At 48.2% G+C, this 24,579-nt stretch overlaps 9 protein-coding genes across 10 annotated transcripts; 6 read left to right on the plus strand and 3 right to left on the minus strand.

Moving 5' to 3' along the window:
• The first annotated feature begins 180 nt into the window (after positions 1-180).
• Positions 181-3,389, plus strand: Jhbp12 (Juvenile hormone binding protein 12). The gene is made up of 4 exons (XM_017069949.4): positions 181-941; positions 2,359-2,448; positions 2,509-2,659; positions 2,875-3,389. The coding sequence occupies exons 1-4, from the start codon at positions 398-400 to the stop codon at positions 3,305-3,307; spliced, it is 1,218 nt and encodes a 405-aa protein (XP_016925438.4). The 5' UTR covers positions 181-397; the 3' UTR covers positions 3,308-3,389.
• Positions 3,390-3,932: 543 nt separating this feature from the next.
• On the plus strand, positions 3,933-5,711 carry LOC108006402 (protein phosphatase 1 regulatory subunit 21). The gene is made up of 5 exons (XM_065866203.2): positions 3,933-4,140; positions 4,225-4,575; positions 4,638-4,817; positions 4,880-5,401; positions 5,462-5,711. Exons 1-5 carry the CDS (start codon positions 4,063-4,065, stop codon positions 5,549-5,551), a joined length of 1,221 nt encoding a protein of 406 aa, XP_065722275.2. The 5' UTR covers positions 3,933-4,062; the 3' UTR covers positions 5,552-5,711.
• On the minus strand, positions 5,667-6,332 carry LOC108006403 (iron-sulfur cluster assembly 2 homolog, mitochondrial). Its single transcript, XM_017069925.4, has 2 exons — positions 6,151-6,332; positions 5,667-6,094 (listed from the first exon to the last, which is right to left on the minus strand). The coding sequence occupies exons 1-2, from the start codon at positions 6,192-6,194 to the stop codon at positions 5,719-5,721; spliced, it is 420 nt and encodes a 139-aa protein (XP_016925414.3). The 5' UTR covers positions 6,195-6,332; the 3' UTR covers positions 5,667-5,718.
• Positions 6,333-6,510: 178 nt separating this feature from the next.
• On the plus strand, positions 6,511-10,619 carry ear (ENL/AF9-related super elongation complex transcription factor). The gene is made up of 3 exons (XM_017069956.4): positions 6,511-6,668; positions 7,110-7,329; positions 7,387-10,619. The coding sequence occupies exons 2-3, from the start codon at positions 7,143-7,145 to the stop codon at positions 10,008-10,010; spliced, it is 2,811 nt and encodes a 936-aa protein (XP_016925445.4). The 5' UTR covers positions 6,511-6,668; positions 7,110-7,142; the 3' UTR covers positions 10,011-10,619.
• Positions 10,620-11,161: 542 nt separating this feature from the next.
• Positions 11,162-14,079, minus strand: LOC108006434 (uncharacterized). Its single transcript, XM_065866202.2, has 8 exons — positions 13,929-14,079; positions 13,729-13,864; positions 13,494-13,644; positions 13,245-13,432; positions 12,579-13,182; positions 12,160-12,520; positions 11,801-12,105; positions 11,162-11,727 (listed from the first exon to the last, which is right to left on the minus strand). The coding sequence occupies exons 2-8, from the start codon at positions 13,845-13,847 to the stop codon at positions 11,413-11,415; spliced, it is 2,043 nt and encodes a 680-aa protein (XP_065722274.2). The 5' UTR covers positions 13,848-13,864; positions 13,929-14,079; the 3' UTR covers positions 11,162-11,412.
• Positions 14,080-14,798: 719 nt separating this feature from the next.
• Positions 14,799-16,508, plus strand: ea (easter). The gene is made up of 3 exons (XM_017069926.4): positions 14,799-15,085; positions 15,273-15,659; positions 15,719-16,508. The coding sequence occupies exons 1-3, from the start codon at positions 15,025-15,027 to the stop codon at positions 16,447-16,449; spliced, it is 1,179 nt and encodes a 392-aa protein (XP_016925415.4). The 5' UTR covers positions 14,799-15,024; the 3' UTR covers positions 16,450-16,508.
• Positions 16,509-16,757: 249 nt separating this feature from the next.
• On the plus strand, positions 16,758-17,680 carry mRpL9 (mitochondrial ribosomal protein L9). Its single transcript, XM_036817413.3, has 2 exons — positions 16,758-16,906; positions 16,964-17,680. Exons 1-2 carry the CDS (start codon positions 16,835-16,837, stop codon positions 17,639-17,641), a joined length of 750 nt encoding a protein of 249 aa, XP_036673308.3. The 5' UTR covers positions 16,758-16,834; the 3' UTR covers positions 17,642-17,680.
• On the minus strand, positions 17,681-19,257 carry Fkbp39 (FK506-binding protein 39kD). Its single transcript, XM_036817412.3, has 3 exons — positions 19,101-19,257; positions 18,712-18,924; positions 17,681-18,642 (listed from the first exon to the last, which is right to left on the minus strand). Exons 1-3 carry the CDS (start codon positions 19,114-19,116, stop codon positions 17,801-17,803), a joined length of 1,071 nt encoding a protein of 356 aa, XP_036673307.3. The 5' UTR covers positions 19,117-19,257; the 3' UTR covers positions 17,681-17,800.
• Positions 19,258-19,525: 268 nt separating this feature from the next.
• Positions 19,526-24,570, plus strand: Cyfip (Cytoplasmic FMR1-interacting protein Sra-1). 2 transcript variants are annotated; one of them, XR_010654314.2, is made up of 10 exons: positions 19,526-19,848; positions 19,908-21,739; positions 21,795-22,087; positions 22,149-22,261; positions 22,316-22,515; positions 22,571-23,106; positions 23,174-23,268; positions 23,326-23,712; positions 23,773-24,155; positions 24,211-24,570. XR_010654314.2 is itself a non-coding variant. In XM_065866201.2 (9 exons), the coding sequence occupies exons 1-9, from the start codon at positions 19,642-19,644 to the stop codon at positions 23,983-23,985; spliced, it is 3,876 nt and encodes a 1,291-aa protein (XP_065722273.1). In that variant the 5' UTR covers positions 19,526-19,641; the 3' UTR covers positions 23,986-24,570. The 2 variants fall into 2 exon arrangements, 1 of the variants encoding a protein (XP_065722273.1); XM_065866201.2 differs by having other exon boundaries at positions 23,773-24,570.
• The last annotated feature ends 9 nt before the right edge of the window (positions 24,571-24,579 follow it).

Below are 24,579 nucleotides of genomic sequence, written 5' to 3' on the forward strand. Positions count from 1 at the left end.
TTGGCTTATAAACTTAATCTATTCTAATTTAGAACTACAGATTTCCATTTACTCATGAAATTACGCAAATTGCCGGGCCAAGTACACTTGTTTTGTCCAACCTATAAATTAAATTTGTCTGTGCCCGCCCATAGGATTAGCCAATCCGCTTAACCCAAAAATGACTTCTCATTTGTGCAAGAATTCGACTGTTGATTTCAGCACACAAATGTTGCCAAATATTGACCCAATAAAAACTAGTTCCTGTGCACTTGTAGAATATACTCTAAGCCGATCAAGTGACTGACTCAAGTGGATCGATTTGACTTCCTCAAAGACACCGAAGCATGAATAATACGCCCTTTATTACGGCCTGGGAAAAAGAGCCTCAATTACGCTGATAAGCAGGTGAAGTTCAATGAACTGGATCGAAGGGGAAAACGAAATCGAAAGGGCAACACAGGGTTGCTGGGTGGCTCGGTCATTGGTTACTTGGCTTCCACTTTCAGTGGTGCTTAGGTTGGCTAGCCAAAAGCGACCAGCCGGAAAGCAAAAGTGGTTCGCCACTGGTGGCTCGTTTTATGGGCCAAAGCTCGGTGCGATTGAAAATCGATGGGTTTCGAGACGCGGGAGCTTTCCGATGTCGGACGTTCGCAAAGCCGACTTGACTTCTGCGCCGCCGCCGCCGCTGCTCAAGCTCGGTATAAAAAGACGATCGGCGCACGCATCCCGTGTACACAGTGATAAGTCTCCGGCCAGAACCACCTGTCACCTCCATCGACACGGAAATCGCGCGCGCGTGGAATCTTTTTGTGCCGAGTGTCAATTGGAGTTAGCTACCGATTTCGCATCTGATTTCGTACATCCGCCCGGACAAGATATGTCAAAATACTCGATACTACTGCTGCTGCTGATCGCTGCGGTTGCGCAGGAACTTACTGTAACGGCAGCGCAAGATTTGCGTAAGTACTAAACAAAAAACTAGAAATAATCAGCCAAAAAAACGATTAAAATAAAACTACTTCGGCGAGCCAAAAGTGCAAAAAAATTATCGAATTTATTTGCTTTGGCGCTATGCTTCGGCTATATATATATTTGTTAACCAGCACATTTATGGTTAAAACGTGATCGATATTGTTTATGGCTCTTTAGTTTTGTTTTGGAACTCGGCTCTTGGCCTGCAGACCTGAAGGTCGAGCTCTGTAAGATTCTCTAATGGTGATGACAGGCATGCAAATTGGTCTAACATTACAGCAACTACAGTAAACATCGGCTGATAGTCACGCCGACTTATCGAGAAGAAGCTCTTCCAATGGGGATTCTGGAAAAGGTTTTATTTTCAATTCTAAGATTAGAGATATTTTGAATATTTTTATAAACTATCTTAAGTTCTATAAGATATCATTGCATCTATGGTTATATTCTGGTATTAAAAACGCATTAAGGGATCACTAACTCTTTGAGAATCTTTAACCCTCAAACTACACAAATGAACAAAATTTTCCTAAAATAAAAATGAATGTATAAAAATACAAAAAACAGAATAAGCGTGCCAAGTTTAGTGCACTAATTTTCTTAGAAGTAATTATTAGCAGACATATAAAATATTATGAGTCACTTCGAAGTTAATAGTTGTCCGCAATTATAAACGAGAATACTTGAGGAGAGTTATAAAAAAGGCTGACCATAAAACTTTACGCTTTTCATTTGCGTGTTGCTAAATGGTCAAGATCAATTAAGATCACTTTTTGGCGGCATTAGGGGTTTCCCCCAACCGATGTCCACTGTAACCAGGTGTGTTATGCAATTTGGCTACAATCGTCTGCAAACAGGTTGCTCTTGGCCGGTCCAGTTTGACGGTCCAGACAGTCCACTGATCCACATTCATTTACACTTACACTTCCGCTTGTGACACAAATTTATGAGTATCGCAGAGAAGGACATATGTAACCATCGATTGTTTTGGATGTGTTAATTAATTCGCACATTCCGCGACGTATGGAATTTTTTTCTCCAGGTGTAGCTGATTAATGAAACCGTTGACATAGGTCATGAATGCCTTTGTCTTCTCAATGTATTCATGATAAATGGCCCCTCGCATCGTGCGCTTCAACTTGACATTGAGCCACTAAAATATGCTAGCTCACTTCTTTTTCTCATATGTATATATTTATCTCAGTTCGATTTTCGTGGACACTTTTGTTTTGTTTACAAACAAGTTTCGGTGGCCAACGAACCCTGGCCAAGTGGACAGACGGATGCTGGCCCAATTGCAGGCTGCTTTTTGGCTTTTTGGCTGGGCAACTTCCGCAATCCGCGAGATAGCGATTTCAATGTCATGACCAAGCAACTTAACCGATTTCTGTCTCTACCTTGCAGCCGAAGGCTTTCCCAAGTGCAAACGGGATGCGAACTTTGACAAATGCCTGGTGGATGCGGTCAATGTGGCGATACAGCAGCTAAAAGCTGGTGAGTAATCACTTTGAATTGGCCGGAATCCATGGAATAATCCTTCCTTATTCACCACAGGAAACAAGGAATTCGGAATCCCGCCCCTCGAGCCGCTGACCGTGAAGAAACTCGTTATAGACGCCGGCAATGCGCCAATAAATCTGCGTCAGGCCTTGAAGAATGTGAAGGTGCACGACATGATCTCCACCAGCAAGATTCAGCGGTACAGGTAAGATTCCCAAAAAACTGGCAAAGTCATTGATTAATAAAAATACAAATACTTTTAGTTCCATTATAATTCGTATAAGAGAAATTAGTAGACCTTTTTTAAGGTTCCCAATTGTATATATTTAAGAAATTCAATGTTACAACTTGATATATCTTGATCATAGAAATATTTAATGGTCTTCTTAAGTTCTAAACTTAAATTGCTTCCTTTTTCAGGACCGATCTGGATAAGCACTTGATTATCTGTGATAGCCGAACGGACCGTATCGAGATGATTGGCGACTACGAGATGTCTGGTCGCATCCTTTTGCTGCCCATCACGGGTCACGGAAAGGCTAATGTCACGCTGATCAATACTAAGATCGAGCATCGTCTGATTGGCGAGCCCTTCGAGAAGGATGGCGTCAAGTACATGCGCCTCAAGGACTACCGGGTGGCATTCGATCCCAAGAGGGTGTACATGAACTTCGAGAACCTTTTCAACGACAAAACCCTTTCAGAGGGCATGAATCGATTCCTCAACGAAAACTGGGAGACGGTGTTCAACGAGCTGAAGGTGGGATATGCCAAGAGTTTCGGACTCATATTCAAAGAGCTGTCAAACAAACTCTTTGAAAAGGTTCCCTTCGATAATATATTCTTAAGTTAAGAGCTACGTGCTATCACTTACCTATTAGGTAATACCTAATTTATGTTACTACATAGTTAATAAAGGAATTAAAACATGACAATTTGATTTATTTATTTATGATTCTTTTTAAGAATGCAAACTTTAGCTTAGACATACGTAATCAATTATTTACAGCCCATTAACTACTTGAACTTCTAATTTGTTTATGGAAAGTTTTAACCATTTGCACGTCTAGATTGTTGTTCACGTGACTCTAAAGACTCGCTTGTAAAAAGCATTGTTCAAAGTCACTCTGCCTTAAAAATAATGTTGTGGAATGTAAGGGGTTGGGGTTCAGGTGCTTATTTTTAAGATAAGAATAAATCAAACCATTATTGTTTTTTTTTTAATTTTCAACTTGCTTTACGAATTTTAGAAAGACAAAGCAATCTTTTTTTTAGAGGAATAAATATTTCATTTCCAAAAATAAGTAATGTTAATCTAGGTATGTATTCCGAAAAATATTTTAAATTATATAATTAAAGCAACTCTATCCTCATAATTAACTTTTATTTAAATAAACCGTTAAAATAGTAAACAATTCTGGTGTGACCAGCTGTCAAAAAAGAACCACTTCCGGTCAGCATGATTAAGCGTTTCGGTATTCTCGGTATAAAAGGCGACGGCACACTGCAATGCCAGCTTTATTTATTGGTCAATTTGTTTAAAACAATTTAAAAACCGTGCGAAGAGCTCCACCGCCGGAAGCCACAGACTGCAAAAGGCCTGCGTGGATGGCAGAGAAACCGGTCGCCATGGAGGGCACCGTGCCGGAGGCCAAGTACCAGAAACTGGCCACAGAATACTCAAAGGTACACGGCTTTCCCCCCTCCGAATCGGCAGCAACAGTTAACGCCCATTAATCCAATTAATCCCACAAACTTAATCCCCATTAGCTAAGGGCCCAGGCCACGGTGCTCAAGAAGGCGGTGCTCGAGGAGCAGTCCAAGGAGGCCAGTCTGCGGGAGCAACTGCAGCAGTATGCCACCTCATTGCGGCGCACGGAGCAGGAGGTGGACTCCCTGGGTTTCCGCAACAAGCAGCTGGAGTCCCGGGTGTCTCAGCTGCAACAGGAAATCTCAGTGCACGAGCAGCCCAAGAAGAAAGACAAGGATCCCGGTGGCAGACGGGGAGTGCAGGGCAACAGCCGGCCGGAAGCGGAGGCAGCATCGGATGCCGCTCAAGAAGTCCTCATCTTCGAGGAACTGCAGAAGAAAATCATGGAGAATGCGCAGCTGACGTCATTGGTAAGGCAGAGGGGTTACAAATCGGAAGTAGGATGAGAAGTGTTTTAATCGACCACCCCCAGATTGACGACAAACAGCGGGATCTCTTGCTGCACACAGAGCGCATCGCCTCTCTGGAACAAAAGCTAGAGAAGCGCATCGGCGACCAAAATGAACTCGAAAAACGACTCAGGAAGGAGGTGGAAACGCTGCAGCACAGGAACAGCGAGCTGGAAACTAAGCTCGTGGATGCGGCCAGCATGGTAAGATCACAACTCTTAAGTCCCCATCTGAAACTGTTAGTAAATCATTAGCCTTTTTCCAGCTGGGCAGCGAGGACGCATTGAGCGCCACCGGCAGCGATAATACTCCACTCCACAATCTTCAGCATAATTCAAACAGCAACCACCTCACTTCCGAGGATCGGATTGCGCTGCTCGAAAAGGAGGCGGCGCACTGGAGGGCCCAATTTGAGGTGGCTAAGCTGCACCAGGCATTTGTCTCGAACCCCAGCAAGGATCTCAGCACCTGCAGCTGCAGCACGGCGGCGGCGGGTGTTACTGTTCGACCGGCAGAGCCGGAGACCAAGGGCAGCCAGAGGGCGCGCGACTCGCTGCAGGATCCCCCCGAGCCACCCAGCAAGGAGCAGCTCATCTACAGTGTGTTCAGCAAGAAATTCGAGGATCTGATGCGTCTCAAAGTGCAGGCGGAATCTAAGCAGCGGTCGTATGAGTTGGAGGTGCAGCACCTGCAAAACTGCCTGGAGAACGCGACGCACGAACTGAAGGCCAAGGACGAGCAGCTGGCAAGCTTGGGAGGAGCCCTGCAAATGCTCGAAGAGGAGTTGGTGGGTTTTCTATTTATAAAAATCCTTTGGAATGGATAAGCAACTCTTTTATTACCATAGACCACGACGCGTATTAACTACGAGGAGCAGATCAGCGTGCTGACGGAGCAGGTCATCAGCTTGAGCGACCAACTTGCCGCCTGCAAATGAGCATGGAGTGCGGAGCGAGTCCCGCCCTGCTGCTTTACTGTATATTCTTGTAAAATAACTAACCGGGAACGCCCGCTCCCTCCTGTTTTGTTATTGTCCGCCCTCGACGTGTATATAACTGAACATTATATGTGTATTAAATAATTCTCTAAAGTTTAAACGTGAAACTACAATTTGATTGAGAAGGAGGAGCCGCAAGAGCAGCCCTGTTCCGCTAGCGGATTGGCCACCATCCTGAATCCGGCGCGGATGAGCTCGCTGTGGTAGTCCACGGTGGCGCCACTGCAGTACTCCAGCGAGACGTTATCGATCACCACCTTGGCCTGGCCCTCGCCAAACTCCCTGTCATCCTCGTTGAGCTGCTTGTCCAAATCGAACTTGTACTGGAAGCCGGAGCAGCCGCCTCCTTCGACGGTCACCCGCAGGAAGGATCCGTCCACGCAGATCTCACGGAGTCGCTTCATGCAGCTCTCGCTCACCTGGACACTGAGCTCGGGATTAGCGGATGCGGAGATGGATGCGTGCCGCATCAGTACAAGATTCCTGTGGAAAATCAATGTTTTTATATGTTGTTACGTAAAGTTCTTTCCAGACTTCACCTTTGGAGACCCGTCCTGACCACTTGTCTCAGTAGGAAGGCCATATTTGCACGATTTCACAGCCAAAGAATTTAATTTCAATATTTCTATTTACTATCTCGTAATCCAAAACAACGACAGCTGTTTTCGGCCGATATCGATATCGCTGCTCGAGAGTCCCCGATGTATCTCAATCTCTATGCGAGTGTTGAAAAATACTCGAAACAGGGTGTCCTCGAGGATGGAGTACTTTCTGAATTTTTCGGTATATACCAGAAGAAATATAAAATGTTAGGAATTTGTCTTCGCTATGTTAGCCGAGGCATCCTCCTTACATTCGCATGGGACCGTATTCGAAATACCATATTTAGGTAAATACCGACGGTATTTCGAGTACGGTCCCACGCAATTGTAGCCCTAACATTTTGGATATTATTTTCTGTGTGTTTTTCCAAAATTTTCACCGATTCTAGCTCTAAGCTTTTGTGGTTTTCCCGAAAATTGTGTGCATCTCCATGTGGATGCTACAAGGCGCGATAGTAAGTACATAGGAAGATGCCAGGGGGAATTCGGCGGGAGAAAACATGAGCTCGGCGAAAGCTTGCACCACGAAAGGGGCACAATGTGGCACACATTGCAACAAACAATAACATTTTGCCTGCCAATGGAAATCATAACAAAAAACCATGGAAAATGGGGCAAATAATGAGGGTGCCAGGTGCTGAGATGATCCCCAATCCTGCCGGCATCGTACCGAGGCCGGGCCATCACCTGGAGGACGTGACCTGCGACAGGAGCCGCCTTACACATCACGCATGCACCCTGCAGCCAAAACAGGAAGTCAATAATTGGCAAACACCTCAATATGCCCCTTCTCCATCATTTAAAATCAATTATTAATTTTACATCGTGTTTCTTATTGTATAGACCCAGACTACCTTTGTTTTTGGCGCGCTAATAGAATGTACCTACCCTTACAGGAAATTACTGGAATTTGATGCCCTACCACAGGCATGGCGGTCAAGGTGCAATTCGAAATTGGCCACACGTCGAAGCTGCGCAGCAAGAAGACCACGCATCCGCAGGGCTTCACCCACGACTGGGAGATCTACGTGCAGGGCGTCAACAAGGCGGACATCAGTGCCTTCGTCGAAAAGGTGGTCTTTGTGCTGCACGAATCGTTCCCCAAACCCAAAAGAGGTACATATACATTTGCCCACCTAGAGAATCCCTTTCATGCACATTTCCCTTTTGCAGTGGTCAAGGAGCCGCCGTATGCCATTCAGGAGTCGGGCTACGCCGGCTTTCTGCTGCCCGTGGAGATCTATTTCCGCAACCGCGACGAGCCCAAGCGCATTATCTACCAGTACGACCTGGTGCTGCAGTCCACGGGTCCGCCGCAGCACCACGTTGAGGTGAAGACGCACATCTTCGAAGCCCCGTCGGAGGAGTTCCGAGCGAAGATGATGCGCGGCGGTGGAGTGCCCGTGTTTGGGGCCAACATCGGTGCCAGCAGTCTTACCCGAACTCTATCCCCCAGCGTTGGCAGCGGCGAGACGCCGCCCAACAATGAGATGGCTCTGGTCAAAGCCAAAGGCGTGCCTGGTACCATCTCGATGAACGTTGATCTGGGCACCGGGAAAAAGCACAAGTCACGCAATGAGGATCCCGGAAAGAGCAACGCCTTCTCCGCCCTCTTTGGCCCGCCCATCACAAAGGGCAGCGCAACGACGAACAACCTGGCCTTGGTCCCCGTCTCTAAGCACTCGCCAGACACCAAAACCGTGGCTGTCAGCGGCAAGGGAAGCTCCCACGAGGGCAGAGAGAAGGCAAACAAGGATCGGGATAAGTCCAGCAGTGGGGACAAGCCGCGGGAAAAGGACAAGAAGGATCGCCATGGTCGCGACAAAGACCGCAAATCTAGTAAGTCCGGTGAGGGAAAGCATGAGCGGGACAAAGAAAAATCCAAGAAGGACAAAACGCGCGACAAGGAGCGTGACCGCGAGCAGAGCTCGGGCAACACGCCATCCGCCGGCGGCCCCACGGTAGCAACTTCTGCTGCTGCGGTAGCCGCTGGGGCACTGGTTAAGCACACGGCGAGCCCTAAACCTGGCAAGCCAAACGAAATGGGTGCGCCCAGTCCCAAGAAGACTGCAAATGATGCGACCGCTAATGCGGCCGCACCTGCTTCCCGTTCCAAAGAGCGCGATGAGCACAAGTCGGGCAAGTCCGATACCAAGGACAAGGAGCGCAGCTCCAGCAAGAAGTCTAAGAAGGAGAAGAAGGACAAGGACAAAGAGCGCGATCGGGACCGAGAAAAGCAGCGCGATGAGAGCAAAGACAAGCGAATGCCCAAGGAGGAGCGTTCCGGCCAGAGCGACAGTCCAGCAGCCGGAAACCCTCAACCTGCACAGCAGTTGCAGCAATCCCAGGGGGCCAGTACGGGTAAAGCCACGCCCACATCCGTGGGCAGCAACAGCAGCAGCAGCCTGGTCTCCAACAGCGGCAAGCAGAAAGAAGAGGCCACCGGCAAGCATAACGAAAAGACCACAGAACACAAAGCAGATAAAGCCACGAGCAATGGCAGTGCAGTTGATACCAAGAAGTCCCACAAACACAAAAAGAAGGACAAAAGTAAGGACAAAGAAAAGGAACGCAGCGATCGCGACAAGGACAAAGATAAGGAGCGCGACAAGGAGAAGCCGAAAGAAAGAGAAAAGGACAAGCAGTCAGTGCCCAGTGTAGAGAAGCAATCAGCGGCCGAGCCATCGCCAAAAACGGCAGGAGCCAGTCCAGCCACCGAGGGAGGGGCGCCAGACAAGCCGGCAGTTAGCAGCAGTGGTAGCAAGAAGGAGAAGCACAAGAAGTCTAAGGAGAAGTCATCCGGCAAGGAAGACAAGCGTCAGCGGGAGACTGGCGACAAGCAAGCTGAGGCAAAGCACACAGGAAAACAGCAGCAGCAGTCACAGCCGCAGTCTGGCCAGAACAAGGCTCCCAACAACCTGGATCTTAGTGATGTAGACTCGGCCCAGTCGGCGCCGGATCTGGCAGCCACCAATGCTTTGGCCGCAGCAGCAGCAGCCACTCTCCAGCACTCTGACAGCTCCAACAGCAGCTTTCCGGATTTACCCGCCAGGGGCACCAGCCAACAAAAGCCTGCTAAGGGTAGTGCGGGTTCCGGCAAGGAGGCGAAGCCTGCCGGCAAGGAACACAAGGGCAAGTCCAAACAGAATGACAAGAACAGCGATAAAAACATTGAAAAGTCGGAAAAAGCCGACAAAACTCCAGACGCCAAGATGGACAAGTCAGAGAAGGCGGAAAAGGATGAAAAGAAGCGCAATCGGAGGAGCTCACAAAACAGTAACAGTGGAGCAGGAGCAGCCGGTGGCTTTATAGAGCCCCCGGTTAAAGCCTCCAAGAAGGAGCAAAACAAGGCACCGCGCGAGAAGTCCAAGTCGCCCTCCTTGCGTCCACCCCGCGATACCAACTCCACGGGGTCAGGAGCCGGGGCCCCTAATGCAGGATCTGGGTTCCTGCCACCGCCATCATCTTCGCCCAGCAACAATCATGCCGCCGTAGTAACGCCAGCTAGCTTAAACAATAACAATATCAATTCTAACAGCAACAGCAGTCATTCGCCCGCTGATATAACGACGCCCGGACAACTTCAACTGCCAACGGAGTATTTAAGTGAACTGCAGGAGCTGCACCACAAGATCATGACCCTGCAGGACAACGAGGAGCTGCAGCAAGTGGTGGAGATGATCGCGGCCACTGGTTGCTACGAGCTCACGCACAAGACGTTCGACTTCGACCTGTGCAAGCTGGACCGCAGCACCGTGCAACGTCTGCAAGAGTTTTTGGCCACCTCGGTGTCGTGACACTCCCTGACCTCCGCGACCGGCCCGGCTCTCTACAGCTAGACGATGCACAAACCCCTCATGCACATAACCAAATCATTAAGCTTAAAGTTAACGTTGTAAGCCAAATGCGAATGAACTTGGCTCGCACACAGCCTCAATTCCCCTTGCCTAGATCCTAAGTTGTTAGCCCGAAGGGCACACAAGACCCGAGAGATTTCGCTTATGAAAATACTGAAATCGTCCCTTAGTTTTTGAGACTCATTTGATTTAAGACCTATTTTATATGTTTTTGGAATCCTATTCGATTTTAGCACTTCGCATTTTTTATGGTCGTTTTCTTATAAATTAATTAATTTTACTTTGATGTTTACACTAGTTTACACCAAGAGTGTACCTCTTTTAAATCCTGTTTCCAAGACTAGTTTGAGATAAGGGAACTCTAAAACACAATGTTTTATCGTATATCTCATAAAAAATATTTGAAAGCTACATTTAATGACAGTTTCGAAGTCAGTAGTCCCTATTTAACTAATAATAACGATTTTTAAAGTGCTCACCAAAAAGGCGAAGTTTGTAAACTAGTGTTAATTACATGCGAATAAATTACTTTTGTACGATATTTACGTACTTACTTTTGGTTTGTTTTCAGTTTCACCTTAATTTACCCCAATATATCACAGTCTCAAGTATTATAGTTAACCTACATAAGAAAAGAGAGATATGTAACCAAATTATGTGCACAGTGTATTTTAGACTACGGTTAATCTTGTCTTAGCAATATAAACAACAGTGGAATAAGAAGTTCTGACATAAGAAAGGGACTATCATCAGCCTTGAAATATATATGGAATGACGAACAGTGCTCTATTTAGTTGGTAATCGTAAGTACACAAAGAAATTTGTTTAAACTGACTGTTTTTGGCATAAAGTCGCCATATTTTCTTAATATTAAGTTGTAAGGTCGCATAAAGCATACCAATTATACCCATATAATCATTAAGCAATTTAAATTAATCCAGTCATTATGTTATTCTACGATATTGTTCGGCTCAATTACTTAGAAAGAGTCGAATATACATGACGCTTCCGTGGTCAATTTTGCTCGCACTGACGCAAAATCATATATGAGCCGATCAATGTCGTGGAATAACACCATCATGAGTTGACAATTTTTAATTTTCATCATCCATACAAAAGGTATTTTTATTACCAGAATACTATTGTTGATTAAAGGAACGTATATTACAAACTGAGGCAGATCTTTTAACTTAAGAGAGACAGTGACTATATTCTTTGGGAACTAGTGGGGAAAAAGTCCTTAAAAGCTACGAGAACGCCAAACTGAAAACAGTGCGAAAAACTATTCGAGTTGATTGCTTAGCAGTTCTATGTTTTGGACTAGGTATTTTTTGTGCTCTAATTAGTCGCGACAATAGCAGTACTTCCGCAGTTCGGGATCCCGATCGTATATGCATCGGGCCTGATTTCCGTACTTGTTGACACGCGAAATATCCGTGAGTTTGGCTGTGGCACTAAATGTGTGAAGGCTGTAAGCCACGCTCGCCTCGAACAGCCCCTCGCCGGGCAACGTTACCACCTGCAGTTGGTACATCTCATCTCGGACCAGCGTTTGACCGGTCATGTCCGCCAGGAAGCCATCCCGGTCGCTGTTCGTCTTGAATTGCAGCAACTCCTTGTGCGGTTGCAGGCGTAGCGCCCAATTGACTCGTAGGAGCTGGGGGTAAATGGAAGTTTCGTTAAAGATCAGATTATAACTGATTTCAATCTGAAGGGGCTTCATCACGAACCTGCAGAGGAGCACAGTGCTGGCGTTGCTCCACGGTGGCCATATTGATGGCATTGACAATGCTTTGGGCAGCTTTGAGGACGATGCCCGAATACCGGGAGTCGTTTAACTGCAAAGGCAGCCAATTCAGACAGGCACACCAATGTGGCTCTATGTAGGCATCCGCGCAGGATCGATTACTAGGAATAGGATCCAACAGCGACATGGCGCGTCCCCGGGCCAGCTCCGAGATGTGAATGCCAGGCGTGCTGGGATCAGTTCTTACATCGTTGATCTCGCCCAACTGATCGGCTGCCGTTTGTAGTTCTATAGGAGAGCAGAAATTAGACTCTTGTAAAAGTCAGACAACCTCAATCTTACGTATAATGTGCTTCAGCGTGGCATGTATGTCGAACGGCGTGGCCAGGTGGTGCTCGTTGGCCAGAAAGTTCTTGTACTCCTGCGGGAAGCGCTTCTTAAACGACTCGGGAAACGTGAAGCTAAAGAATGGCAGTCGTTCTTCCTGTTTCCCCTGCAGAGTGGCTCGCACCTCGGCAAATCGATTGCCGTGGTCGGCCATCATAATCAGGATTGTGTCGTCTAGCAGCGAACGTTCCTTGAGCGCCACCAGCCAGTCATGTACATCATCATCCGCTGCTCCCACAAGGTTGATGGAGTCGTGGGACAAACCGCCATGAAAGCTAAAGACAAAACGCGGGGCATCGCGATATTTCAGCATAAACTGGAATGAAAGTTATAAGATTAAGATGAAATTTTGGCAGTGTTCTGACTACACATACGTTTTTGGTGTATTCAAGCATGGTGACATGGTCCGGTTGGTGACCAATGCAGTTGGGCTGGCTCTCGGCGGCCATGTGCTCCGCCTGGACATAGTAGGTGCGCAGGTAGTGGTCAACTGGCTGGTTCTCAAACCCTGTCATGCGGTAGGTGAAGGTACCCACATTTGGCAGGTCCTCGTTAAACGAGGTCATATAGCCCAGGCGGGCGAAGTCCTGCCAAATCATGGGGTACGAGTCCACGCTGCCTGCTCCGGAGAAGCGCTTCCTCGTCTCCGGCAGTTCCAGTTCAGTGAAGCCCGTAAGCAGGGGCACCAAGGCTTGCGGAGTACCATCCCCCACGATATTGTAGCCCTTGAGAACGGTTGCGCCCAGTTGTTTGGTTAGATAGTCGTAGGTTCTTGGCAGCTTACGCATGAAGGCGTTGCGACTCAACGAATCGAAGCCGAACATGAGAACATTGTAGAAGGAGGCCGTGGGGACATCCTGCATTTGCTGCTGAGCCTGGGCGACTGCCTCGGGCGGTAGGACAGCCAAGTTGGGTGAGAAATTGGCAGCCAGGGGACGAGGCACTGTATCTCGTATGCCATGGGCCATGCCAAACCAACTAGGTAATGGAGTAATACATTATAAACTGGGTGCAGTGCGTGTAATCAAGTTGATAACCACCTCTCGCCGCTGGAGGATCGGCAGGCCACCTTGACAAAGTCGCTGGCCTGCAGGACATACGGCTCCTTCATGCGAAGGGTTCGTCCGAAGCGCACCTTGTAGTCCGACTTGCGGATGATGTCCGTGTAGGAGCAGGTCACATCCTCGTGGCTAGACGCGATCTCCGGGCGTACAAAGCAAATGGATTTCTGTGGGAGAATCAGGGATTACCCAATGTGATCCTCTGGCAGAATTTGAATCCTTTCAAACCTCGCACATCACCCAGTCCATTCCCTCGCCGCAGTTGATCCGCTGCACCGGCTTGTAGAACTTCATGATGTCCGGATTCTCCAGGGGGAGATGGGGATGGCGGCACTCTCCCTGATTTACCGCCGATCGTATGGAGCGCTCGATAATTTCGCTTTATCAGAAGTACAAAATATGTGTGTATATATGAGTAAACATCCAACAATCAATTTCGCGAAATGCTCGTGACTATACATACATTTTAAGGTTTTTATCCAGTTCCCGCTCGTCATTTAAGATGTAAAGGGTAACCATGAGAACCACTACAATGCAACCTGCAGCGATCTTGGGGACAGTTCCCCGGCGTACGAAACGCATTTTGAATTAATTATGAGCTGCAAATAGTGCATCAGACATGTCAGAATTTTATCTTGCAATCTCTGTAAATACTGCACTTACTACTTTGCCAATTGGGGCGATGTAGTCCCAGTGCTCGCCCCGAGTCCCAGCGGGGTAGGTTAGTTAAGCGTTACTGACTTTCAAACATTTAAAAGTTATTAAACAATGACCAGCTGGGCGTACCGCTATAAGCAATGTGCAGAAAAACATGCAAAAACTTATGCAGATTCTGGTCATACTGCGGTGGTTGGCAACGCGACCGTTACAATTTAAAGTTCAATTTTAAGTCAAAACCACTTAATTTTAGATTATGCACACAAGTGTAAACATATTCCTTTGCGTTAGTTCCATTGATTCTTTATTAATAGCATTTATGTTTTAAATTTTATTCTTTCCAATTTCACATTTTCTTTTGTTGTTAGACATTTTATTATTATTTATTTATTTATAGCTAACCAAGCCTTATCAAAAATATGTTTTAATTATTTCCAAATTACTTTTGCTTATTGGAATGTCAGGCCTTCTTTTCTGTGGTAATTTAAGATCAATATTAAAGGACCTTGACTTACAGTGGCCGCTTTAATATGTATTTTTCAAAAGGAAGGAGAATCTGGTTTTTATGGTCATAAACAAGTGTCATTAAAATACAATTTAATTATAAGAAAGGCAATTAATTTGCTTCAAAAGAAACAAGAAGAAACGCTATGGTCGAGTGCCTCGACTACCAGATACCCGTTAAGATGTTTCAAGTTTCCGATCAACTCGGCTAGTGATCCTGATCAATAATATTTATTTATAGGGTCGGAAACGCTTTATACTACCTGTTACATTCTATTTGACGAATCTAATATACCCTTTTACTCTACGAGTAACGGGTATAAAGACCCGAGATAAAGATAAAGCGACAGCTCGCGAGGTGAGAATTCCGTCGAAAGATTCAGTTGTGCGCCAAGCTCAGCTTAGGCCTCTCCACCTTACTTCGCTCCGTGTGAATTCCGTTTTATTACCTGTATCATCCATATTATCGCGCCGTTTATTTTGATATCTGCTTCTGCGTTCGATCTATAATATTGCAGTAAACAAAACATTAACATTATAACCCAAACCCCTGACGACGTCTTGAGAAAGGATTTACCTGACCGCTTGCGTAACGAAAATGCTGAAACTATCATTTGCATGCCTCTTTCTGGGTTTTTTGGCGAAATCATCAGCGGGCCGTAAGTAAATAGAAGAAGATTGCCAAGATTCCCATCTGCTGGGCATGACAAGCTTTAACAAACATATTTATTTTGCCGCGGGCCTTCACCAACCGTTTATAAAACCTGTTTCCGTACTTCTATAACTAATGACCTAATTTATGCACAAAGTTGGTAAGCTATATGATATTAACCTCTGGCTTTCCAGAGTTCTACTTCCCCAATGAGGCGGCCCAGGTGCCCAACTATGGGCGCTGCATAACACCCAATCGGGAGCGGGCGTTGTGCATCCACCTGGAGGATTGCAAATACCTATATGGCCTCCTGACCACCACTCCGCTTCGGGATACGGATAGGCTATACTTGAGTCGCAGCCAGTGCGGCTATACCAATGGCAAGGTGCTGATCTGCTGCCCGGATCGCTACAGAGAGACTACCTCGGAGACCCCTCCGCCAGCCAAGCCCAATGTGACCAGCACCAACCTGCTCCCACTACCAGGACAATGCGGCAACATCCTGTCCAATCGGATCTACGGCGGCCAGAAGACCAAGATCGACGAGTTCCCCTGGATGGCACTCATTGAATACACCAAGGGTGAGTAGGGCTACGAACCTCTAGGAAAGATTTAACCATAATTTGATATTATTATATAGCCCAGGGCAAGAAGGGTCACCACTGCGGAGGCTCCCTGATCAGCACTCGGTATGTGGTCACCGCTTCGCATTGCGTCAATGGAAAAGCTCTTCCCACCGACTGGCGGCTGACGGGAGTCCGCTTGGGCGAATGGGACACCTTCACCGATCCCGACTGCGAGGTGGATGTGCGCGGCATGAAGGACTGTGCCCCACCGCATATGGACGTGCCCGTGGAGCGCACTGTGCCACATCCCGGATATATACCCGCCTCCAAGAACCAGGTCAACGACATCGCCCTGCTGCGTCTCGGCCAGCAGGTGGAGTACACCGACTTTGTGCGTCCCATTTGCCTGCCCCTGGACACCAATCTGCGGTCGGCCACCTTTGACGGGATCACCATGGACGTGGCCGGCTGGGGCAAGACGGAACAGCTGTCGGCCAGCAACCTGAAGCTGAAGGCGGCCGTAGAGGGATTCCGGATGGATGAGTGCCAGAACGTCTACAGCAGCCAGGAGATCCTGCTCGAGGACACTCAGATGTGCGCCGGCGGCAAGGAGGGCGTCGACTCCTGTCGCGGCGACTCCGGAGGACCGCTTATCGGACTGGACACCAACAAGGTGAACACCTACTACTTCCTGGCGGGCGTCGTTTCCTTTGGACCAACTCCCTGCGGCCTGGCTGGATGGCCAGGAGTTTACACACGGGTCGGGAAGTACGTCGACTGGATCCAGAACACCATCGAGGCCTGATTGTAAATTATAATAATGATTGTGTAAATAAATTCGACTAACTGATGGAAGGTTTAAAATCAATAGCTTTTAAAATGAGCTAGCAAACTAGCTATACTATAAAATCCTATCCGAAAAAATTAATAGAATCGGAAAAGTTTTCTTCATTGTGTTACAACCTTCTGTAATTAATTTACTTGTTTTTTCACTAAACGAAACGTAATAATAATATTGTGATGTAGGCTAACAATTTATTATTAATAATAATTTTCATTTTTACATTCGCAATAAATTCAAATTTCAAACCACTGTAATCACTGAAAATCACGTTTAAATAATTGATCTCATCTGGCAACTCTTTAAACTACTGCGCAGTCTGGCAACTCCCACATAATTCGGCTAAAAAATGTTGAAGAACATCTACGTAACGCCGTTAAATTTGCTTAAATCGGCCACCAGCCTGCAGCAGCAAGTGCGGGTAAGTCCCTCCTCCTCTCCAGGAAGCCTTCCCCATTCATCGCCTAATCCCTTCCAGACCACGTTCGTGCTGAAGCGCAAATATGACCCGCCACTGCACAAGACCAACGAGAAGCCCCGCCGGATGAGGGCGAAGCACTTCATCTACGAGCTGGTGGAGGACACGCTGGTCAAGAAGCGGCCCAACATGGAAGTGGTGCTGAAGACCTTCGTCGAGGGCGTAGGCGACAAGGGCGACGTGGTGTCCATGAAGCCGCACTTCGTCTACAACAAGCTTCTGCTGCCGGGACTGGCCGCCTACAATACGCCGGAGAATGTGGCCAAATACGCCAAGACGGAGGCGGAAAAATCGGCGGTGAAGCACAGCTCGGCCTATGCCCAGCGAACGGTCAACATGCTGGAGTCCATTGTGCTCGCTGTGGTCATGAACAAAGACGAACCGTGGGTCCTGGAGCCCTGGCACATCAAAGCCTCGCTGCGCAAGGCTGGATTCCATTGCCGCGAGGAGTGTATCACCCTGCCCAAGGAACGCATCGAAGGACCCGACCTGAAGAAGGAGAGCAAGGACTTCTACTGCACCGTGACCATCAATAAGCTGGAGCAGGCACGGCTTAAGTGCCGCCTGCATCACTGGAGCACAGATCCCAGCGAGCGGCTGCCCTACGTCCTCGAGCATTGGAAACTCCAATCCGAACCCCTCTTAGCTGTAGGTTCATCCTCCGAAAAGAGCACGTAGGCTACACAACTACCAAATAAATGCGATTGTTACAAAACATTTGATTGATGAACAGCGTGCAAAAACAGTGGTTTATTTAACATTTTATCAAGTTGTACGACGCGGAGACTTAATGGCTACATGATTACGAGTCTATATGATGTGGTTAAATGCACACGATTAGTGCACTGCCTTCAGCTCCACGTCGAAGACGAGTGTCGAGTTGGGGCCGATCTTAGGCGGAGCTCCTCGCGATCCGTATCCCATATGCGGGGGGCAGGTGATGCGGCGCTTGCCGCCCACCTTCATGCCGGCGACGCCCACGTCCCAGCCCTTAATGACTTCGCCGCCGCCCAGGGCGAACTTGAAGGGCTTGCCCTTCAGCAGGCTGTCGAAGGTCTTGTTGTTCGACTGCAGGCGACCGGTGTAGTAGACAGAGACGCGTTTGCCCGGCTTGGCCTCTTCGCCTTTGCCGGGCAGCACATCCACCACCTTTACACCGCCGGAGAGGGAGCGTTCTCCTCCAGCAGCTGGCTGCTGCTTGGCCTGCTCTTTGGGCTTGGGCTGCTCCTTCTCCTTCTTGGCCTCGGGCTTCTCCTTCTTTTTTTGCTGCTGCTTGGTCTCCTCCTTCTTGGCCACGCCGTTCTGCTCCTTGCCGGCTTTCTTGGCGTTGGCACCGGGCGACAGCTTGGCAACCTTGGCCTTAGGCTGCTCCTCCTCAGCCTCGGATTCGTCGCTGTCCTCCTCCTCTTCCTCTCCGCTCTCATCGTCCTCCTCATCATCGTCATCGTCATCATCATCACCTCCGTTCTCAAGGAAAGACTCGTACTCCCCAATCAGCTGACTGTCCTCCTCGGAATCTTCCTCTTCCTCCTCTCCACTCTCGTCCTCCTCATCATCCTCGGACTTCTTGCTCTTTTTGCCCTCCTTGCCCTTCAGCAACTTCTCGAGGCTGAAATCCTCGTCCTCATCGTCGGAATCAATGTCGTGCAAGTAGCCCAGCAGAGAAACGCTGGCGTCGCCTATAGACAATAAGATGTAGATATATATATAGAATGACCCATGAAAATAGAACTTCAAGGAGTGCTTACCTGCAGTGTAGAACATGATGCGATCGCCCTTGCTGAAGTTAAGGTCCAGGGCCACCTGAGGAATGGCCTTGGTTACAGTGGCCACGATGTACTCCTGCTTCTCGGCGGCAAGGTACAACTTTGCCTCCTGGCCCTTGTCGAGGGCCACGCCGGAAATGTGGAACGACTTGATGATCGTCTGCGAGTACTTGCGCTCAGGCTTCATGTTCAGACCTGGACGAGGACAGAAAACATGGTTTACTTGGGGCTACAAATGGCGCCGCTCCACGCTGCCGGTAAATCAAGGGCAAGCACGTGGCTGCGGCGATAGCGTGCGTGGGCTGGGACGCCTCCCCATGGGCGATTTCCACTTTTGGGCGGGAATCCTGAGTCCCAGTAGTACAACTCACCCCAAAACATCGACATCTTGCAGGAGTTTAGTCTACTCACAACGGAAAATGAAATTAAAAAAACGCGGAAATTCTTAAGACGCCGGATTTTGAGTGTGACCGCGAAGCCGTTAAAGCTTGAAACTTTTTTTGCCTATTATGTTTCTGTTGATATCGATAGTTTTTATGTAATCGATGTGTTAGGATCAATAGGAAAGTCAATCGATGTTTCCAATACACAAACCAAGGTGGGAACATAAATAAACATAAAAGTCCTAAATTTGGCATGAGGTTGTCTCTGCTAAGAGGCTATCGAGTATAATCGATATCGAGGTTTGTCCTTCTCTAAAAACTTAAATTGACTTTCCCAATACACAAACCAAGGTGGGAACATAAATAAGCTGAAAAGTCCTAATTTTGCCCGCATGTCGACGCACCCCTGCGAATGGCAGTGAGTCGTGTTGTATTTGTGGAGAAAAAAATCTTGTCGATTGGAATTGGGGCCCCGCCTTGTTGAATTTTACCCATTTCGAGCTGCTGGAGGCATGCAAAGGAGCCCAGGATGACGGAGAAGATTACGCTAGCCGACGCGCTGTCCAATGTGGAGGTACTGGACGAGCTCTCCTTGCCAGACGAGCAGCCCTGCATCGAGGCGCAGCCCTGTTCGATTATCTACAAGGCAAACTTTGATACGAACTTTGAGGATCGCAATGGATTCGTCACGGGCATAGCCAAGTACATCGAGGAGGCCACCACACACGCAAATCTGGTTAGTTAGCAGATCCCTCTTGTCAAGCAGATTACTCACTAACCTTTCCCCTCACGTAGAATGTCCTCCTCGATGAGGGACAGAAACATGCAGTTATGCTGTACACCTGGCGCTGCTGCTCCCGCGCCATTCCGCAGCCCAAGTCCAATGAGCAGCCCAACCGGGTGGAGATCTACGAGAAGACAGTGGAGGTGCTGGCCCCCGAGGTCAACAAGCTGCTCAACTTCATGTACTTCCAGCGGAAGGCCATCGAGGCCTTCTCCGGTGAGGTGAAGCGCCTGTGTCACGCCGAGAAGCGCAAGGACTTCGTGTCGGAGGCCTACCTGCTGACCCTGGGCAAGTTCATCAACATGTTCGCCGTCCTGGACGAGCTGAAGAACATGAAGTCCAGCGTCAAGAATGACTACTCTACGTACAGGAGGGCAGCGCAGTTCCTCAAGGTGATGTCAGACTCACACACCCTGCAGGAGTCGCAGAATCTGTCCATGTTCCTGGCCACGCAGAACAAGATCCGCGACACGGTCAAAGACACGCTGGAAAAGATCGTCGGCTACGAGGACCTCCTCTCCGATGTGGTCAACATCTGCGTCCACATGTTCGAGACCAAGATGTACTTGACGCCCGAGGAGAAGCACATGCTGGTCAAGGTCATGGGCTTCGGCCTGTTTCTCATGGACAGCGACGCGTGCAATATCAACAAACTGGATCAGAAGAAGAAGATCCGCCTGGATCGCATCGATCGCATCTTCAAGAACCTGGAGGTGGTGCCTCTGTTCGGCGACATGCAGATCGCCCCCTTCAATTACATAAAGCGCAGCAAGCACTTTGATTCCAGCAAGTGGCCGCTGTCCAGCTCGAACGCCATCAGCCCCCAGGCGGATTTGATGGTACACCTGCCGCAGATACGCGAGGATCACGTCAAGTACATTTCGGAACTGGCGCGGTACACAAACGAGGTGACCACGACCGTCAAGGAGAATCCCTCGGATTCCGAGAACCGGATTACCGCCGACCTGGCTCTTCGTGGACTTCAGCTGCTGTCCGAGTGGACCAGCGTAGTCACAGAGCTGTACTCCTGGAAGCTGCTGCACCCCACTGACCATCATCAGAATAAGGAGTGCCCCGTCGAGGCCGAGGAATACGAGCGGGCCACGCGTTATAACTACACTTCGGAGGAGAAGTTCGCCCTGATCGAGGTGATCGCCATGATCAAGGGACTGCAGGTGCTGATGGCGCGCATAGAAACCGTGCTCTGTGAGGCCATCCGGCGGAACATCTACTCCGAGCTGCAAGACTTTGTGCAGCTGTCGCTGCGTGAACCGCTGCGCAAGGCGGTGAAGAACAAGAAGGACCTTATCCGGAGCATCATCATGTCGGTGCGCGAAACGTCGGCGGACTGGCAGAAGGGCTACGAGCCCACCGACGACCCGGTGGCCAAGGGCAAGAAAGATCCCGACGGCGGCTTCCGCATCCAGGTGCCGCGTCTCAATGTAGGCCCCTCCTCCACGCAGCTGTACATGGTGCGCACCATGCTGGAGTCCCTGATCGCCGACAAGAGCGGTGGCAAGCGCACACTGCGCAAGGACATCGATGGCAATTGCCTGCTGCAGATCGACACGTTCCACAAGACTTCGTTCTACTGGAGCTACCTGCTCAACTTTAGCGATACGCTGCAGAAGTGCTGCGACCTCTCGCAGCTGTGGTACCGCGAGTTCTACTTGGAAATGACCATGGGTAGGAAGGTAAACAAGTGCTTGGTGCGTCATCAGCACAACGAGGAGTGCAAGGATCTGATCACCATGGAGAAGCGTATTCAGTTTCCAATTGAAATGTCTATGCCGTGGATTCTCACCGATCACATTTTGCAAACGAAGGAACCCTCGATGATGGAGTAAGTAAATGATGGGCTAGTATGATCATATATAATAACTATTGCTATCCTACAGATTTGTCTTGTATCCCCTGGACTTGTACAACGATTCGGCATACTACGCCCTCACCGTCTTCCGAAAGCAGTTCCTCTACGACGAGGTGGAGGCTGAAGTCAATCTGTGCTTCGACCAGTTTGTGTATAAGCTGAGCGAGCAGATTTTCGCCCACTACAAGCAGTTGGCGGGTAGCATTTTCCTGGACAAGCGTTTCCGCCTGGAGTGCGAGGTTCTAGGTTTCAACTTCCAGTCGTATCCCCGCAACAACCGCTATGAGACCCTGTTGAAACAACGACATGTCCAACTATTGGGTATGGAAACTATCCTACATGTTAATTTCTTTAAGATCTAAATTGATATCCCATTTTTAAGGCCGTTCTATTGACCTGAACAAACTGATTACACAACGCATAAACGCCAACATGCACAAGAGCATTGAGTTGGCTATCAGTCGCTTCGAGGGCAACGATATTACCGGCATTGTGGTAAGAGAATCCGAATAGATACCAAAGAATTGCCTCTCACATATTAAATTTCAGGAACTTGAAGGTTTGCTGGAGGCGAATCGAATTTGCCACAAGTTGCTAAGTAAATACTTGGCCCTGGACAACTTTGACGGTATGGTGAAGGAGGCTAATCACAATGTCCTGGCTCCTTACGGCCGGATCACACTGCACGTCTTTGTGGAATTGAACTATGACTTCCTGGTCAATTACTGCTACAATGCCGCCACAAATCGGTAGGTTTTCTGCTTATATCTTTATTGATTTCTTAACTCATCACATTCCCTTTAGCTTCATTCGAACCAAAGTAAATTTGTCGTCGTCGCAGGCTATTCAGCGTGAAAAGCCTCCACAAATGTCGCATTACTATCTGTGGGGTTCCAAGCAGCTGAACGCTGCCTATTCCACCCAGTATGGCCAGTACACTGGCTTTGTGGGCTCGCCTCATTTCCATGCCATGTGCCGCCTGCTGGGCTACCAGGGAATCGCTGTCGTTATGGACATTATACTGAAGGACATTGTAAAGCCGCTGATCCAAGGCTCTCTGCTGCAATTCACCAAGACGCTGATGATTGCCATGCCCAAGTCGTGCAAACTGCCCCGCTGCGAGTATGGCTCGCCAGGAGTACTGAGCTACTACCAGGCTCATCTCACAGACATTGTGCAATATCCGGACGCGAAGACAGAGCTGTTCCAGTCGTTCCGGGAGTTCGGCAACAGCATTATCTTCTGCCTGCTCATCGAACAGGCGCTCTCCCAGGAGGAGGTTTGCGATCTACTGCACGCGGCCCTCTTCCAAAACATTTTCCCCAGGCCTTTTTGCAAAGGTGTGTATAAAGTCCTTCTATAACTTTGCTTTACTGTGATGTAATATTGTTTTTTTAACTCTATCAGAGAACGAGAAGCCAGAGGCTAAGCAAAAGCGTCTTGAAGCCCAGTTTGCCAACCTGCAGATTGTTTCAAACGTGGAAAAGATCGGCACTGCAAAGGTAATGTATATTAGCATCATTAATTCTTGATTATTGCTAATAAATCTATATTAACAGCAAGCCATGATTGCCCGTGAGGGAGACCTGCTGACACGCGAACGCCTTTGCTGCGGCCTCAGCATCTTCGAGGTGATTCTCAACCGGGTGAAGAGCTATTTGGACGATCCGGTGTGGTGTGGTCCCCCGCCGGCCAATGGAATAATCCATGTGGACGAGTGCTCGGAGTTCCATCGCCTTTGGTCGGCCCTCCAGTTCGTCTATTGCATTCCAGTGAGGGGCACCGAGTACACCATTGAGGAGCTCTTTGGCGAGGGTCTCAATTGGGCGGGCTGCGTCATGATCGTGTTGCTGGGCCAGCAGCGGCGCTTTGAGGCTCTGGACTTTTGCTACCACATTCTGCGGGTGCAGCGCGTCGATGGCAAGGATGAGGATGTTAAGGGCATTGTAAGTTGTAATCTCTTTGGCAATAATAACAAATTATATTCAACTAAAATCCAATTGCAGCAATTGAAGCGAATGGTGGATCGGATTCGTCGGTTCCAAGTATTAAACTCACAAATCTTCTCCATTCTCAACAAATATCTGAAGGGCGGCGACGGCGAGGGCTCAAATGTGGAGCATGTGCGGTGCTTTCCACCGCCCCAGCATCCCTCGGTCATATCGTCATCGTCGCACTACCAGGATCCCCAAAAGCTGCGCCAGAGCATAAACAATTGAGGATGCATTTAAGCCAGTCGCATACAAATAGGTTATACTTAATCGCAGTTGAAATTAGTTTACCCCAGGAGAAAAGCAACGTAGAAGCTGCTCACATTTTGACAATTTGTTTGGTCGAAAAGGGTAGTCTTGGTTCTATTTGAATTCGATTTTATTGGAAATCTCTTTTGGTATGTCGCTTTCAATCTTACAGTACGTAAAATGTTTTATCCAATTATATAATAGATATAATATTGATTACCCTGCTGAGGCATTCGACTCAACTACTCGTACACTATCCCAAATACTCTACTCTAAGCCCCCTAAGATATTATGTTTGGCCTCCCATATTCCTTCGCTTCGAAACAGAAATCAAACTTGTTTTGCTCCCCGATTTGAGAATCAAATTAGCCAAAGAATTGATGACAGCACGGCGAATTAAAAAACGAATTGGCTTTAAACACAATCAAAGTATTACAAAATAGATGCCGCACAGTGTATGCCTATTATACGACAGCCAACATTGAGACACATACAATTAATACAATGAACATTATCGAATAAAATTTTCATACGTATTTCTACAAACCCAAAAAAAAAACAAAATCTTTGATG

The sequence above is a fragment of the Drosophila suzukii genome, chromosome 3 (genome assembly GCF_043229965.1).
Source record: "Drosophila suzukii chromosome 3, CBGP_Dsuzu_IsoJpt1.0, whole genome shotgun sequence".
Classification (NCBI taxonomy): domain Eukaryota; kingdom Metazoa; phylum Arthropoda; class Insecta; order Diptera; family Drosophilidae; genus Drosophila; species Drosophila suzukii.

What these genes read in the sequence shown, in the direction of transcription:
- LOC108006434 (XM_065866202.2), bottom strand. Translation starts at nt 13,847, where the DNA reads ATGCGTTTCGTACGCCGGGGAACTGTCCCCAAGATCGCTGCAGGTTGC. An exon ending in CTGGATAAAAACCTTAAAAT is followed by an intron (nt 13,645 to 13,728) that starts GTATGTATAGTC and finishes CTTCTGATAAAG; the next exon opens with CGAAATTATCGAGCGCTCCA. An exon ending in AGCACTGTGCTCCTCTGCAG is followed by an intron (nt 11,728 to 11,800) that starts GTTCGTGATGAA and finishes ATTTACCCCCAG; the next exon opens with CTCCTACGAGTCAATTGGGC.
- LOC108006403 (XM_017069925.4), bottom strand. Translation starts at nt 6,194, where the DNA reads ATGGCCTTCCTACTGAGACAAGTGGTCAGGACGGGTCTCCAAAG. An exon ending in GTCAGGACGGGTCTCCAAAG is followed by an intron (nt 6,095 to 6,150) that starts GTGAAGTCTGGA and finishes GATTTTCCACAG; the next exon opens with GAATCTTGTACTGATGCGGC.
- Fkbp39 (XM_036817412.3), bottom strand. An exon ending in CATCATGTTCTACACTGCAG is followed by an intron (nt 18,643 to 18,711) that starts GTAAGCACTCCT and finishes TATTGTCTATAG; the next exon opens with GCGACGCCAGCGTTTCTCTG.
- Cyfip (XM_065866201.2), top strand. Translation starts at nt 19,642, where the DNA reads ATGACGGAGAAGATTACGCTAGCCGACGCGCTGTCCAATGTGGAGGTA. An exon ending in CCACCACACACGCAAATCTG is followed by an intron (nt 19,849 to 19,907) that starts GTTAGTTAGCAG and finishes CCCCTCACGTAG; the next exon opens with AATGTCCTCCTCGATGAGGG. An exon ending in ACGACATGTCCAACTATTGG is followed by an intron (nt 22,088 to 22,148) that starts GTATGGAAACTA and finishes CCCATTTTTAAG; the next exon opens with GCCGTTCTATTGACCTGAAC.
- Jhbp12 (XM_017069949.4), top strand. Translation starts at nt 398, where the DNA reads ATGAACTGGATCGAAGGGGAAAACGAAATCGAAAGGGCAACACAGGGT. An exon ending in AACGGCAGCGCAAGATTTGC is followed by an intron (nt 942 to 2,358) that starts GTAAGTACTAAA and finishes TCTACCTTGCAG; the next exon opens with CCGAAGGCTTTCCCAAGTGC. An exon ending in AGCAAGATTCAGCGGTACAG is followed by an intron (nt 2,660 to 2,874) that starts GTAAGATTCCCA and finishes TTCCTTTTTCAG; the next exon opens with GACCGATCTGGATAAGCACT.
- ea (XM_017069926.4), top strand. Translation starts at nt 15,025, where the DNA reads ATGCTGAAACTATCATTTGCATGCCTCTTTCTGGGTTTTTTGGCGAAA. An exon ending in GGCGAAATCATCAGCGGGCC is followed by an intron (nt 15,086 to 15,272) that starts GTAAGTAAATAG and finishes CTGGCTTTCCAG; the next exon opens with AGTTCTACTTCCCCAATGAG. An exon ending in ACTCATTGAATACACCAAGG is followed by an intron (nt 15,660 to 15,718) that starts GTGAGTAGGGCT and finishes ATTATTATATAG; the next exon opens with CCCAGGGCAAGAAGGGTCAC.
- LOC108006402 (XM_065866203.2), top strand. Translation starts at nt 4,063, where the DNA reads ATGGCAGAGAAACCGGTCGCCATGGAGGGCACCGTGCCGGAGGCCAAG. An exon ending in ATGCGCAGCTGACGTCATTG is followed by an intron (nt 4,576 to 4,637) that starts GTAAGGCAGAGG and finishes GACCACCCCCAG; the next exon opens with ATTGACGACAAACAGCGGGA. An exon ending in AAATGCTCGAAGAGGAGTTG is followed by an intron (nt 5,402 to 5,461) that starts GTGGGTTTTCTA and finishes TTATTACCATAG; the next exon opens with ACCACGACGCGTATTAACTA.
- mRpL9 (XM_036817413.3), top strand. Translation starts at nt 16,835, where the DNA reads ATGTTGAAGAACATCTACGTAACGCCGTTAAATTTGCTTAAATCGGCC. An exon ending in GCCTGCAGCAGCAAGTGCGG is followed by an intron (nt 16,907 to 16,963) that starts GTAAGTCCCTCC and finishes AATCCCTTCCAG; the next exon opens with ACCACGTTCGTGCTGAAGCG.
- ear (XM_017069956.4), top strand. Translation starts at nt 7,143, where the DNA reads ATGGCGGTCAAGGTGCAATTCGAAATTGGCCACACGTCGAAGCTGCGC. An exon ending in GTTCCCCAAACCCAAAAGAG is followed by an intron (nt 7,330 to 7,386) that starts GTACATATACAT and finishes TCCCTTTTGCAG; the next exon opens with TGGTCAAGGAGCCGCCGTAT.